Here is a 15,242-nt window from a genome sequence, read left to right on the forward strand (position 1 = left end):
AGCTCGCGAAACATCAAAATCCTCTACACCTGCTCAACACCCTAGCAACCTATACCTATACCCTAAACTATCGACCCATTCTTCTCCTCTTTCTTTCTTCTTCTTCCCCTCTCCTGCAACAGTGACCCTTCCCCCAAATCACTCCACCATCTTCTCCCCCAAATCAATCCACCATCCTTTCCCCAAATCATTCAACCATCACCATAACCTCCACCATCACCGACAGAACAAACCCCCAAACAATCCCCCTAAACCTAGCTGTTTTATCCTCTCTCACCAACTGTCCTAGGTGAGGTTGATAAAACATCTCGATTTAGGGAAATTAATGGTAGCAGAAGATTCAGGAGGGAGCATAAGGACGATTCAAAGCATGGGTGCTCGATTTCAAGGCTCAATTTTCAACAAATTAGGTAACCCTAATTTCTGATTTTTGGGAAAAGGGGGAAGAACCCTAATTTTAATCTGTGGGTATAAATATGTACTGTTGGGTTGTGTTATAAACTATCTCTGGGCTAGCCAGTGAACAATTTATTGAATCAATTCTCATTTTTTTCAATTTCTGTCTTAGCAACAGTTGATAGTGTGTATGTGTGTATCATGTTTATCTGTTGCATTTGAATTCAGTTTGTTGTATGAATGCTTTAGTTATACTCATGGTTAGCATGAGCTAAACAGCATCAGGCCAAGGCTCAGCTGAAGCCTTGTGCGCTGTCAAGTGACTAGAAGCTAGGATAGTTACTTCCATGCTCTGTTTTGCTTGAGCAAATGGGAGATACCAATGCACATAGTGCCTGTGATTGGCTGTGTTGTCAAAAGACAGCCAATGCTAGGGGCAGACTATTGAGCAATTTAGTATTCTTCTATTTCTAGATGTATGCATAGGATCAAACTCAACCTAGAAACATGTCATTTGATTAGGACACAAGGTGGATCCTAAGCCTTGGCTTACCCACCAATTCTTTCTCAGTCACTTACATTTTCAGTCCTGTGTGCTTTCAATTCAGTTTTTTTTCTTGCCTTTTTTTTCTTGCACTTTGAAGCCTTTTGTGCACTGAAGTCAGTGCACAAACTCACCTCTGCCCTTGGCTTCCAAGCCTTGGTTCTTGTCTGTTTTCCTTGCTGCTGTGGTTCTTTACTAGGTTCTTTCCTTGCTGTGGTTCCTTGCTGCTGTGGTTCTTGTCTGTATGCCATATTGCTTTGCCTTGCATCATCACTACACACTTTAGCTAGGAAGACTTCTTGTATGCTCCTCTCCCTGTGGACAAACCCCCACTCATCACTATATTATAAATCTTGACCTTGTATACTTGCAAGTGTTTTGTGTGCTTCCCATTTACACACCAGCTTGTTCACTGAGATTTATTATTTCGGTAATCTCTGTCTTGGTTTGATATTTGACAAAAAGAGTTTATATTAATTAAGCAAAAAATCCTTTACTATTCTTTATCTCTGATCGAAATCTTGATTTGGGAGATTGATAAGTGAGTTAGTTACTGAAACAAACTTAGTCCTTTTGTGTTTTGGGTTATGATCCAAAGGAGTTGAGAGCTGAGGTCTCCACAGAAAGTGAATAAACTCGAGATAGTGGACCCTGACTTGAGATTCAAGTGTGTTAGCCAGATTGGTTGTAGACGTAGGGATACTGAAGGAGTATTTACTTGGTCTCAGCTATACAAAGTTGCGGTAGTCAATAACAAGGACAAAATAAAACCTCAATGCAATATAAATTGTATCAACATAATTTTGATTATCTGAATAATTTTAGTAATATTATCATTACTACTATCACATCAATGGTCCATATAAGGTTTCAAAAATCTGAAACCCAATTAGTAAAGACCCAACAAAGATTGGTCCCAAGCATTGGATCAAAAAACGATAAAGGAGTACAAGAACAAGAACCCATTAGGATGAGGCTTCATAAGTTTCATTTCCTCATTTATACTCAGATAAAGACTAAAAAGTCAAAACCGAACTTAGATAATACCACCATTAACTCGCTTTGGAGTTCTTATAATTAATCCATAGATGTAAAACGGAATCGCATTATACTTGGATGAAGAATATTAATTTCATTGCCTTCTTCTCAATGCTCTGAAATTTCTGTATGCATGGCACAAAAGCATTAGCCTGTACCGGTCCACATTAGTCGCATATTTGTAAACTTGATTAGCTCTTCTCATGCAAACTAACCAATTATTTTTTTCAAATAATGAAAAGGGGGGAAATTTCCATATAATTCCCTTATCGTGTCTGCAATTTCTTCGGTACTTGCACCATCAACATCTACTCCTTCCAATATACCAAGAGCGTGTAAAATCATATTGTTATAAAGGATCATATTTCTTTTCTCTCCTAATTGTACAAAATTCAACCTATATTGAAGTCCACCTCCAACTCTTATATCCAAATATTGTGTGTGAAGCTTTTAATAAAACACGAGATACATATCCCCTTTTGTTTCAATTACATTTGTAAATACATCATTAAATAAAATTATTAATTTATTTTTTCAATATTTTTTACTTTTTTTATTTCATATGGTCTCTTAAATACTCATCATTTGGTTACTAGTATAATCTATTCTAGATGTAAGTTTATAATGAGATATTAGAATTAAATTATTGAGTATATTTATCGAATTACAAATTAATTTGGATAAATAAGATTGAAGGAACTCATTATGATTTTATATACATATTCAAAACCTAAGAGATAGAGATATTTGTAGGTTTCGATTAGGTTGAACAATCAAGATCGCGGAAATACAATTAAACCCATCTATGGTGATTTATGTAACAACAAATCATAGATAATATTATTTTTATAATCAGTTTCCTTGTTATAAGTTTTTCATATGTTTATCCCTGTTTTTTGTTTTACTTTTCCACTTAATTTGTAAGTTTTTATTGGGGTCGAGCACCTATTTTGATGATTCTTATAATAACAAATCATAGATAGATGTTACATTTATTGGTTTATTCAATCTAAGTTTTTATGTGTTTGTTTTTCATTGTTTTTCCGTTTTAGTTAATTCTTGGGTTTTGATTCGGTTGTCCAACCAAGATCACCTCTAGGTCGAGATTATATTTAATATATATTTGGTGATTCTTAGATATACTAATCATGATAGATGTTACTTTTAACAGTTTTCTTTGTTATAAATTTTTCATGTGTTTGTGTTTTTATTGTTATCTTTTTTTTTTTGAATTTTTGGTAATTTGTTGGTTTTAATTTGGTGATGTACCGTAGTTAGTACAAACGGATATCAAGAACAATCAACTTGAGTAACATTTTGTTCTAAAAGAACGCAATGAATAAATAACTTCAATTAATATTCAAATAATCCTCTTACAAGCTTCCTTTACTCATTTACAATACTGCTAACTCTAACTAATCTGATGATTCACTAATTGACACATGCCAAGTAACATCTTATTAAATTTTAACGATTATTGTTTTAGCAGATTTATACGAGATGTGTCTGTACAGGTTGATATCAAAACCATAATTCTTTTAATAATTTTGACACCATTTTTTTATATAAAATTCAAAAGATAATGAATTTGAAACTATCTTTTTATATTCTTTTTACAGGTTTTTATATTCATACCAAAAATAAGCATAGTCCAAGACGGGCAAAACTATTATCTACTACTGAAAAGTAACAATTGAAATAAAAATTAATTAATAATGAGTCTTGTTATCTTGGAATACATTGATTTTTTATCACAAATATAGAGCATTATTTCAAGCAACAAGCATCGAATTCGTTAGCTTTTAAATTCTATTAACAAAATTGATTTTGTGATCATGATACAAATGTGAGAACCATGTCAACAGACCTCGAAAATAATATTAGTGCCTAGTGGATGAGATCTATCTACGTATGTATATAGTATGTTTATTTATATCTTCTTTTATTTATTTCGTTATATCTTCATCCTATTGTTATTGACTCAAAATGGATCCAGCACTATCTTTGTGGTTTCAATTTTTTTTTTCTTTTTTGAAATCTCCCATGGTTGTTAGCGTATCACTGATTTGACGCTATTTTTTTATTTTCGTTTTGATTTGACATTACTTATACTAATTTTAGATTTCTTAAATCTTTTGTTTTCTATCATTATTTTTTTTATATCATATTACTGCTGGTTGTTGTTGATACAATCTAGGATATGTTATATCTCGAAAATGTATGGTCTGTGTAAAAAGAAAAGTTAGATTTTCATAATAGTTTTTTTCTTTAAATTTTTGGTTACAACATCCCATTGATTATTACTTACACTACTTTCAGGTTTTGATTTTTTTTTCTTTTTACGACTATGTTGTTCGATTTTCCTTTCTAAACAGCTGATCTACAATTATTAAGCTTACAACTGATCTGACACTACCGTGTTTTTGATTTTTATTTTTTAAATCTCCTACGGCTGTTAGCTAAGAACTGATTTGATACGCTATTTTTTTTCTACTATTTCCTTCTTTTTTCATTTTATTTTTTTGAAATCTCCCACGATTGTTAGCATAAAACTGATTTGACACTATTTTTTTATTTTCGTTTTGATTTGACATTACTTATACTATTTTTAGATTTCTTAAACCTTTTGTTCTCTATCACTATTTTTTTATATCATATCACTGCTGGTTGTTGTTGATACAATCTAAGATATGTTCGATTTTCTTTTTTAAACAGCTGATCTACAGTTATTAAGCTTACAACTGATCTGACACTAATGCGTTTTTGATTTTTCTTTTTTAAATTTCCTACGGTTGTTAGCTAAGAACTGATTTGATACACTATTTTTTTTTGTGAAAAATACTATATCCCCCTTACTATATGGGTTCAACATATAGAAGCCCCATAAGATGGATCCTTCACTATCAACTCCATTCTTTCACATTTTGATATTTCTAGGCCCAAAATATCAGTTTCTCTCCCCATCTAGCCTAGAATTTCATTTTATGTATTTTCGTAATGGCAGTTTTACCCTTTTCTATAAATACAAGAGTAAAGTCAGAAGATACATTTCATTTCTCCATTCTCTTTCTCTCTCTTCTCCAATCTCTTTCTCTGTCTCGGCTTTGCGAAAATGATTTCTAGAGATTGGTTTTCAATTTCTGAAACAGAGAATCGATTGAGTGTTGGACGGTAAGAAATCAAATTCTAAAACACAACGACGTCGTCAGCAACACTTGTTCTTGATGTTTCACTGCAGAATCGATGAACAAAACTTGATGAAAATTGTCATCAACAACTATAAATGAGGATTTAATCATCAAATCATGACAACCAAGACAAGTAATATTCCTACTCGTTTCATTTGATTAAATCAATTAATTCCTTGATTTCCAAATCGATTTCAGAAAAAGTATTTACGGTGTATTTTAAAAACCTAATCGATCTGATTTCACCAAGAAATCCTTATTCAAAGCATGATTAGAATATAGATCTGTAAGTATTTCATGCTGATCTCTCTTTTGAGGCTGAAATTTTGGAAAAAATTAAACAACAATTTTTCTAGGGTTTCAAACTGAAATTCGAGATAACTTTTAATTTATATTGCCGATCGAAAATATTTTTTCGTTTATGAACTCAAAGCATCTTAATCTTCTTTACCCATAAAATTAGATTTGATTTTCTTATATTTCAGAATTTGATCTAGTTTGAAATCACGAATGTTCTCCATCAGTTGTTCCTATAATTGTCACTTTCAATTTTTGATATATTTAATGGCGAATATATGGTCTGATTTTTTTGTCTGTTATTCTCATTTCTGATTTTGCTTTTTAGGCTTTGATACTTTTTTTTTTTTTGCAGAATAGTGACTGGAGGTACTAGAGATGTTAAGGATAGTTTTCAAGATGGTTAGTAGGATGTTAAAGTCGTAAGTTCCTTGCCTACAAAATATTTACTTTTGTAACATACATATTGAATTGATCATAATTTGTTTTTTACACTAATTTCTTAGGATGGAGGACTAATGTCGTTGCGGAAATAGTTGTAGCAACAGTGGCTTACTGTCTTGGACTTTAAACTTAGTTATGAAAATGACAAATTTGTTGGGGAAGGTTTATAAGCTTTGGCTGAAATTCTCTTAAAATAATGTGCTTGTAGTTAAATCTCTTGCGGTTAATTTTGTATTTAATCTCTTGTGGTTAAATTAGATAATAATAGGAATCTAGACTTTGACAAAGTTGAACTAACTTTTAGTACTAGGTTCTAAATGCTTTACTTTCTTGTAATCATTTCGTTAAGATGTCTTTCATGGGATCCCACCAATATTGCTTGTGGATTAAAGTTGAATATGCAAGGGCAATGACCGCTCCATATTTTACAATACTGGTTTGCCTTCTCTGTTTCAGGGGATAATAATCCTGGCCATGACAAAATGTTGTATGCCCAAGGTCGGCAATGGCTTAATCAGCATCGCACATTGTGGAAAGAGCTGCGTTGTAGGTAAGCACAGTTACTATTGAGGAACAAAGTAATGGTGTCGACATTTTACTCATTTTGCTATTGGGGTGTACGTTTAACTCAAGACTTTGGAACTAGTGGATACTAGTTGGTGGATTATCATTTTTGGCTCAAGTGTAATACTTAATGGACGCATTTTGGGTCTTTGTAAAAATTGTTTATCCTCGGACCTTATATTTGGCATACAAACTTTTTACTGCCTAGATAATTTTAGACAGTATCTCGCGGACATACGAGATTCAACTCCCACATCTTTTTTTTATTATATTTTTAAAATAGAAGTTAACTTTATGTTTTTATTTAGATGTTAATTCTTTTGTGGTGTTCTCTCTTAGATTTTTATTTGGATCCATATTAGGATAGATTCTTTTGTAAACATGTGTTGCTGCAACTATCAATAGTTTCTACACTAAAAAATCATCACTTTATTGCTAACTTTGGTAGGACAAAACCATTTAATTTGGAGAAATGTCTATTTATAAAAGGGTTTAGGAAGAAAAATGTATATTTTTTGTAAGTTATCTGACTTTTTTTGGATGTGTAATTATTAGTTACACATGCTAATTAGATGTGTAACTTTTAGGTACACAAGTTAAATGGATGTGTAGCTACTAGTTACACATGCTAATTAGATGTGTTACTTATAAATACACATCCCAATTGAATTAAATAGGATACAAAGAAAAAAAAACTTTGTAGAATGATTAGGACGTTTCTTATGTTTTCTGAATTTTGTAGCCTACTGCGTGGTCGCAGCGAATCTGCCCGAAGACAAGTTCCAGTTGCTTTTAGAACGTGTCAAGGATTGACTTCAACAAGAGATATAGAGGAGGCAAGGCTGCAATTGATGTTGATTTTATCACACCAATCTGCGGATATTTATGCGGATATTTATAATGCTAGAATATGTTTGAATGCTCTCTGTAGCCTTTACAGCGAAAGCATGCTTGTTGAAATAGATATATATGAGTTCAAGTTCACTATGCTCATACGATTGAGTTGTGTCAACTGGAGAAGGAATTTGCAGTCTTTGGTTGCACAAACCATGAAGAGATCCCATGGGCTGAGACTGAAGCTGGGTACATTGTTGATCCAAAAGGAAAAAGCTTCTGCTCATTTCGAGGTTTGATATTATCCCGTACTATTTAATTTCAAACCAACGTTCTTTTTCAGTTTTGAAGTTGAAAAAGGCATGGATGTGTAACTGCGGCATACACATCTATATGTATGTGTAACTTCTCATTACACATGCATATTGTATGTGTAACTTATGCATACACATCTATATGGATGTGTAACTGATGATTACGCATGACAGATGCATGTGTAACTCCCAGTTACACATGCTAAGATAGGTTATCATGTGTATTTTCTGTGATCTTTGTTCTATAATTTTGCCTTACAATTGTTCTATAATATATTTTTTTTTTTGCTTTTTGGTCATCCAACCTAATCCATGGATGTTTATTTCGTTGCAGATATGCAAGCATTTTGGAGGGAGGAAGACAAGAAGGAAAGGCAAAGATTTAAACTTCATAAAAGCACAAATCAGACGCATGTGTAACTCTCAATTACACTAGATAGATGCATATGTAACTTTCAATTACACTAGACAGATGCGTGTGTAACTAGACTAAGAAATTATTGTAAATGAATATTAAAGTAATACATGTATTTTTTGTATGCGTTCTTTTTGATGTCTATTTTTTTGATGTGTAACTTTGCATTACACATGGCATAAGGATGTGTAAATTCTGGATACACATGCCATATGCATGTGTAACTTCTGTTTACACATTCACACTGTATTTTAATAATTTTGGGCTTAAATTTAAATTTTATTTAATTTGCGGCTTGACAATATATAAAAGAAACATGTTTTGAGGCATACTCATTCATTATACTATCTAGGGTGGGTTTATAAGGGGTGTCTAAAGGTACTGCAATTACCTATATATCCTTAAATAATTTAAATTATCAGACTGCCCTTATCATCAAAAACCTAAAATAAAAAATCAAAATAAACTTTAAACTCAAACATCTTGGACTCAAATTCAATCAAGAAATTGATCAAGCAAAGCAAACATGAATCGAAGTGAGCGATGTTGGAGTTCGAAATCCAAATCTCAATTGCTCTATATGTATTTTAGAATGTATGTGTAACAAACCCATCTTGTTTTTGATTGATTTTATTTTGTTTGATCGATAGAATATGATTTCAAAGATGAAATTAGGGTTATCAGAAGATCAGTTCGGCTGATCTTGGAGTATCAATTTTGAGCCGAACCTAGTGTATGATTTAGAGAAACACTATGTTTGGCTAATGCGACTTTGCTAGATTTTGTTTGAATCAGCCGAACCAAAGTTCGTCAGTTACAAAGTGAAGTTCGGCTGATAACTTTTCAGTCGAACCTCAGTTTTTTGAAAATATACCTAGGTTCGGCTGATAAATTTTCAGCCAAACCTCAGTTTTTTGAAAATATACCTAGGTTCGGCTGTTAAGTTGTCTGCCGAACCTAGGTATATTTTCAAAAAACTGAGGTTCGACTGAAAAGTTATCAGCCGAACTGTTCATCTGGTCAGTAGATATGGGTTTTAAAAATTAATTTTTTTGACAGATTCAACTTATAAAAAGAAATTAAACCTCGTAAAGAAGTCTACTTATGATTGGAATCACACATTTTGGTCACTTCTAATCATTAAAATCTCAAAATTCAAAACCCAAGTTTTTTTTCACTTCTTCTTCTTCTTCCTCTCAAGAATCTCAACTCTCTCACATAAATTTGATTTATCTACTAATTCACCACTAATAATATAATTTTTAATCAATCCTTAAAATTCCTAGCTAATCAAATCTAATCATAATCATTAACACAAATTATGTAAGGGTAGTTATGCCATTATCAAAAAGGGTGGATAAGGGGTGATGTTATTTTTTATTTGGTGACCCTATTCTGGCATTATTTAGTATGCCTCAAAAAAATTCAGTATGCCTCAAAACATGTTTCATATAAAAGGGCATGAATATCTTTTAATAACTCGGGCCTACATTTAAACTTCTTTTAATTAAGGGTCTCATATTATGGATTATCCATGGATTGGATCTTAGCCTAAGTTTCCCTTTTTTTTTCTTCTACTATTTCCTTCTTTTTTCATTTTTTCATTTTTTCTGCCTCATATTGTTCCCAAAATGATCGGTCAAATCATGTGTAAAATGATAATAATTAGGGTTTCTCATACTATCAATCTCTGGTCATTAGTTGTTGATTTCCGTTTTCGAATCTCCTACAATTATTAGCTAAGAACTGACTTAACACTATCTTTTTTTCCTTTAAATTAAATATTTTTGTGCCGGTTTCAATGTTAAAACTATTGGGCTATATTTGAGGCCCATAATCACAAATATAAATCTTCTTCCGCAACCATGTTAACTGTGAGTGAACCTCTCTTATCAATGTCTCGTTCTGAAAGTTCCATTCCAAAACCCTGATCAATTTGGAAAAAGAGGTTAGTAAAAAATTTTAACTTCTAATTTGGTTATATAATAAATAATTATGTTTAGGTATACTGTTAGTCACAGAAAGTTATCTTTGATTTGGATTAGGAGAAACTATTCTGGTGGATTAGGAAATGAAATCTTGGATCCAACAAGTAAACTATGTAAAATTATGATTCGTTGCCCTAAATTAGGGCTAGAAGCTTCTTTAAATGAAAGTGGAATCAAGGTTTCAACAGAAATGGTGGAAGATATCCTTCATAGGTTTGAAAATGGCGGTATGCAAGCTTATAAGTTCTTCGGATGGGCACAAAAGCAAAAATATTATACACATGGTGTTAGGGCTTATCATATTATGATTGGTTCATTAGCAAAGATTAGGCAGTATCAAATCATGTGGGATTTAGTTAATAAAATGCGTGATAAAGGGATTTTGAATGTTGAGACGTTTTGTATTATTATGAGGAAGTATACTAGGGCGAAAAAGGTTGATGAAGCTATTTATACTTTCAATGTTATGGATAAATATGGAATTACACCGAATTTGGCAGCGTTCAATAGTTTATTAAGTGCTTTGTGCAAGTCTAGAAATGTGAGGAAAGCACAAGAGATATTTGAAAGTATGAAAGAAGACAGATTTCTTCCTGACGCAAAGACTTACAGTATATTATTAGAGGGATGGGGGAAGGCTCCGAATTTACCCAAGGCGAGGGAGATTTTTCGAGAAATGGTCGATACGGGTTGCCAGCCTGACATTGTAACTTACGGGATTATGGTTGATGTACTCTGCAAGGCGGGTAGGGTTGATGAAGCTGTTGGAGTTGTCAAGGATATGGATTCTGCAGGTTTTAAGCCAAGTACATATATTTATACTGTCCTGGTTCATACTTATGGGATAGACAACAGGATAGGAGATGCGGTAGATACATTTTTGGATATGGAGAAGAACGGAGTAGCTGCTGATGTTACCGTATATAATGCTTTGATAGGTGCTTTCTGTAAAGTGAACAGGTTCAAGAATGTCCCTAGGGTTTTGGAAGAGATGGACCGCAAGGGGGTTGTACCTAATTCCCGCACAACCAACATTATTCTCAATAGCTTGATAAAACGCGGGGAGACTGATGAGGCTTTCAGTGTCTTCCGAAGAATGATGAAAGTATGTGATCCTGATGCCGATTCTTACACAATGATGATAAAGATGTTCTGTGATAATGGTGAGTTGGATAAGGCTTTGAAAGTATGGAAAGTCATGAACACAAAGCGGTTCGTTCCTAGCATGCACACTTTCTCTGTACTTATCAATGGGTTGTGTGACAAGGGGGAAGTTTCAAAAGCTTGTGTCTTTATGGAGCAAATGATTGAGAAGGGGATCCAACCGTCAGTTCCGACATTTGGGAAATTAAGACAGTTGCTAATAAAGGAAAATAGAGAAGATGTCCTTGAATTTCTTGTTGAGAAAATGAAATTGTTAGTCAAGGATCCGTTATGGGACTGACTGACTAAGATGATAATTCAGAAGCTCATACCCAAGCATGCTGTTTATACGACTTCCAAAGTGTCAGGGGCTATTGGAATCTCATGACCGGCTTATGAAGAACTAAATGCGGAGCTCTGACAGTGACAACCCAAGACAATTTGGTGCTCTTGCAGTGTCAACCCAGGGACAGTTTCTCCAGAAGCTGGTTATAAGGAGTCAAAGACTCACATTGCTAGTGACTACTCTTTGAAGCACACGGCTATGGTAAAGAGAAAGCCAGGTGAAAATGCAGGAATACAGAGACAGCTCTAGATTCAGGAACTACTGAGCTTCAGCGCAGGCATTTGAGGTCTGCTTCTGTTTATGTTCCAAATATCCATTCTTCTGCATTACAGATGTGTCAGGTGGCTAGGCTCCTCAAATAGCATGCTTTGCAGTCTTATGTCATAAATAAATATACCATATCTGATAGGATGGGTCTCCTCGGATTTCTTAAAATCTATGGAAGCTCGGGAAGGGTATAATTGTTGCTAATATCTTAAGATGATGTGGTAGCAGAGGAGACGCGGGAGGGAGTGGACGTCTGTCTGATGAATTAGTGAAAAATCTTAAATCCAAGAGGCATCAGGTTTTTATTTGTTGGTCAGTGTAGAAGTTTATGCGAAGTCCCAGGCCTGTTTCTATTTTATTTTTGAGGCAGGTTTGACCTGTATACAGTTTCTGGCTTGTCTGAGGGATCTATATACTTGAAGGAAAATGATCATATGCAGTAATTCTCAGTTAACAGTTCATCTGTAATCAAGATGAAGGAAAAATCTTGTCATTTAACGGCTTAGGTGATCATGTGCAGAAGTCAGGATCACTTTTTAAGTTTTTGTAAGTTTGTCACTTTTATATAGCCTTTTTCACCAGTACATGGCTCCCAATCCCATTGCCAAATTTATCATGGATTTCAGGGAACTTGATTTGTACTGCTTCCCAATTAGTTAACTGATTCTTATTGAATAATTTCAATTTGGATCTCTATGAATCTTTGAGACATTGGCTAAAAATTAACTTGAAATACTTGTCTTCTCCACTGTTTAAGATGGATGAATGATAAAAAAAACTAGGCATAGTTTTTTCTCTCCAAGATGCGCCTTGGTGGCAGATGTACTTGCACCCAGGTAATCAGTAGATAGGCCAACTTGGCTGATTGAAAATTCAAGTCTAAACAAAGAAGAAATATCACTTATATTATTAAGGAGGCACGGGCACCACAAGTCTAGGATGAAAAAAAGAACAGAATCCAAAAAAAAGGAGAAAAGTCTCATACTACACCTACTAGAGCAGTCGCTAGAGGGGCTACCCCTAATGATAATGGCGATATAAGACCCAATGTTCTCATCTTTGACCGTTCTCTCTTAAAAAAGAGTCGTAATGCCCCAAAACCAGTTGTCTTATATCCTGTTGTCCTTGCTAGATCGTCTCCCACGCTTACCACCAGCTCGTTTGCTGGAGGATGACGACTTGGGAAGACCACTTCCAGCCCTTGTGGAGGAAACAGGAGGAGGCACACGATGCCCAGGAACCAAAGCAGGGAACCCAACAGCAGGGATTCTGCCAATCACAAGCATTAAAGCAAAATTAAAAACAAAGTACAGACTGTAGTGAAATTAGATGCATATCACCAATCATTTTTAAAGATAACATAGTCACAGAACCTGCAAACATGTACGATATAATATAAATGGGTTCCCTAATTTACAAGAAAAGAGTTCTCTGAGCAACATCAACATCAAACATATTTTAATTTTGCGGACACATCAAGATCCCGTTGCTCTGCATCCCAACCCATTTCCGTTAACGAGGGAAACTATATGGTGCAGCTCGAAGATTGGACAAAAAATATCCATAAGAAGTTCTTATTAAGAATGAACAGACTATGGAAATCCAAAAGGGCCATCGTGCTGCTATTAACCTCCCCTAAGGTATAACCCACTTATAAATTTGGATTTCAAGGCTCCTTCAGAATACATTGCTCAGAGTCAGAGCACACTCCATTTTTATCCTTAAAATAAACAAACTAAACTCAATTTAGATCTCAAGGTACTAAGTCTGCACCTCTAAATCCTCTAAATTCTGCATCTAAGCATGGTGAAGAGAGTACCATCGTACAGTGAACATTGATAGGCTTTAAGACTTCATGATTACCAAACTTATCCAGGTACATAAACGTAGAGCAAGCAGGTGTAAAAAACTATAAAACCACAACAATAGTTTTGAAGTCTCATAACATGAGTAAAGACGAATAGTAGCAAACCTGATCGTTCTACTTTATAGCATATGTATCCCACAAAAATTTGTCCAACCAATTGTGATTGCCCTAGTGTAGGCTTCCTTTCTTGTTTAGCAAAGCAGCAAATAATAGAATGAACAAGACACACAGGAAAGTTTGGTAGCATACCCAAGAAGAGTACGGCAGACTCCTGCTTGGCGGCCATGGAAGCACCAATTTGTAGGTGGAGATTATGATTCTCCGCGTAACAGCAATGAAGTAAATGCTGCAATCTTCTACATTCGTTTTCGAGATATCTACTTTTCACCTCTAATTCTTTCACATACATCTTTTTCCTCTCCCTTGATCTTAAAGCAGCATCTCTGTTCCTAATCTGTCTGTAGATATATAACAACACCATCACCAAAATCAACATTCCCACATCACCGCAATTAAAAAACCAAAAACCAAAATTCAAGCTCTTTTCTCCCAAGATCTAATTACATAATTAACTTTTTAAGAATAATTTAATTACACTGTTTTTCTCCAAAATAAATATTTAATAATAACAAATTCAACAGTACCTTTTGCGTTTCTTACTGATTGGATCATCCTTGTTCTCTTCTTCTTCATCTTCTTTGTCATCAGGACTTCCTTTTTCACCACTATGATCATCAGATACATTGGATTCTGGGTTCGAACAATCATCAGGACTTCCCTTCTCACCACTATTATCATCAGATCCATTAGATTCTGGATTCGAACAATCCCCATCACAAACCCTAACCTCGACAACAGCAGCACCAGATGATCCCTCCTCAACAACACCAACCACATCAGCAAGAAGATCAGAAAAGAAAGTATCAGAAATCTCTGAATTCCCCAGATCATCATCAACCACTATTGCTTGTTTATTGTCAAAATCATCGTTCATCAAAAGTTGCTCAACCTCACTCCATGGAGAATCACACGAATTTGGAATTACTTCATCCTGAGGAAGAGGAAGAAAATCCTTCTCAAACAAATCAAAATCTTCTGAGATATTATCAAAAAGGTTTTCAAAATCGATTTGATCAAGAAATTCTAGTTCTCCATCTACCATTATGAGGATAAAATAAAACACAAAAAAAAAAAAAAAATCTAAAAGAAACTAAAAATATTTACGGTTTATTTATAAAAATAAATAAATTAGGTTTTTCTTCATAGGAACTTAGAGAGGGAAAAAAAAGTCTGGATAAATAGTACTCGTTTAATGGAATACGCGTGAAGGGATCCTTCGCAGTTAAGGAAGAGATGAGTCCAGTCATGGGAAGCGTTGCCATCACTCGACCAATAGAAACGCATAGATTTGCCACGTGATGTTCAATTTTGGGAGAAAAAACAGTTCTGGGTTGTGCTACATTATGTAATGTAGGAATTACCTGTAGGTACTGTTATAGGTAATATTATAGTGTTCTTAGTTAGTGGTAGGTCCACCCACTAAAGCCCAGTAACAGTAGGTCCATAATTAAAGGAAAAGAGAAAAATGGACCTAATT

At 34.2% G+C, this 15,242-nt stretch overlaps 2 protein-coding genes across 4 annotated transcripts; one reads left to right on the top strand and one right to left on the bottom strand.

Moving 5' to 3' along the window:
* Nucleotides 1-9,953: 9,953 nt before the first annotated feature.
* Nucleotides 9,954-12,327, top strand: LOC113299487 (pentatricopeptide repeat-containing protein At1g77360, mitochondrial-like). Its single transcript, XM_026548510.1, has 2 exons — nt 9,954-9,982; nt 10,080-12,327. The coding sequence occupies exon 2, from the start codon at nt 10,144-10,146 to the stop codon at nt 11,464-11,466; it is 1,323 nt and encodes a 440-aa protein (XP_026404295.1). The 5' UTR covers nt 9,954-9,982; nt 10,080-10,143; the 3' UTR covers nt 11,467-12,327.
* Nucleotides 12,328-12,489: 162 nt separating this feature from the next.
* LOC113299492 (bZIP transcription factor 60-like) lies at nt 12,490-14,845 on the bottom strand. Of its 3 annotated transcripts, none has more exons than XM_026548515.1 (4): nt 14,290-14,845; nt 13,895-14,103; nt 12,769-13,047; nt 12,490-12,657 (listed from the first exon to the last, which is right to left on the bottom strand). In XM_026548515.1, exons 1-4 carry the CDS (start codon nt 14,805-14,807, stop codon nt 12,557-12,559), a joined length of 1,107 nt encoding a protein of 368 aa, XP_026404300.1. In that variant the 5' UTR covers nt 14,808-14,845; the 3' UTR covers nt 12,490-12,556. The 3 variants fall into 3 exon arrangements, with proteins under 3 accessions (XP_026404300.1, XP_026404308.1, XP_026404304.1); XM_026548523.1 differs by having other exon boundaries at nt 12,773-13,047; nt 14,290-14,844; XM_026548519.1 differs by lacking the exon at nt 12,490-12,657 and having other exon boundaries at nt 12,659-13,047; nt 14,290-14,844.
* Nucleotides 14,846-15,242: the final 397 nt, after the last annotated feature.

The sequence above is a fragment of the Papaver somniferum genome, chromosome 1 (assembly GCF_003573695.1).
Source record: "Papaver somniferum cultivar HN1 chromosome 1, ASM357369v1, whole genome shotgun sequence".
Lineage (NCBI taxonomy): Eukaryota > Viridiplantae > Streptophyta > Magnoliopsida > Ranunculales > Papaveraceae > Papaver > Papaver somniferum.

Excerpts from the sequence above, each read along its gene's own strand:
- LOC113299487 (XM_026548510.1), top strand. The coding sequence starts at position 10,144 with ATGATTCGTTGCCCTAAATTAGGGCTAGAAGCTTCTTTAAATGAAAGT.
- LOC113299492 (XM_026548515.1), bottom strand. The coding sequence starts at position 14,807 with ATGGTAGATGGAGAACTAGAATTTCTTGATCAAATCGATTTTGAAAAC. Across the intron at positions 14,104-14,289 it reads ATCAGTAAGAAACGCAAAAG|ACAGATTAGGAACAGAGATG; the intron begins GTACTGTTGAAT and ends ATATATCTACAG. Across the intron at positions 13,048-13,894 it reads GTCTGCCGTACTCTTCTTGG|AATCCCTGCTGTTGGGTTCC; the intron begins GTATGCTACCAA and ends TGTGATTGGCAG.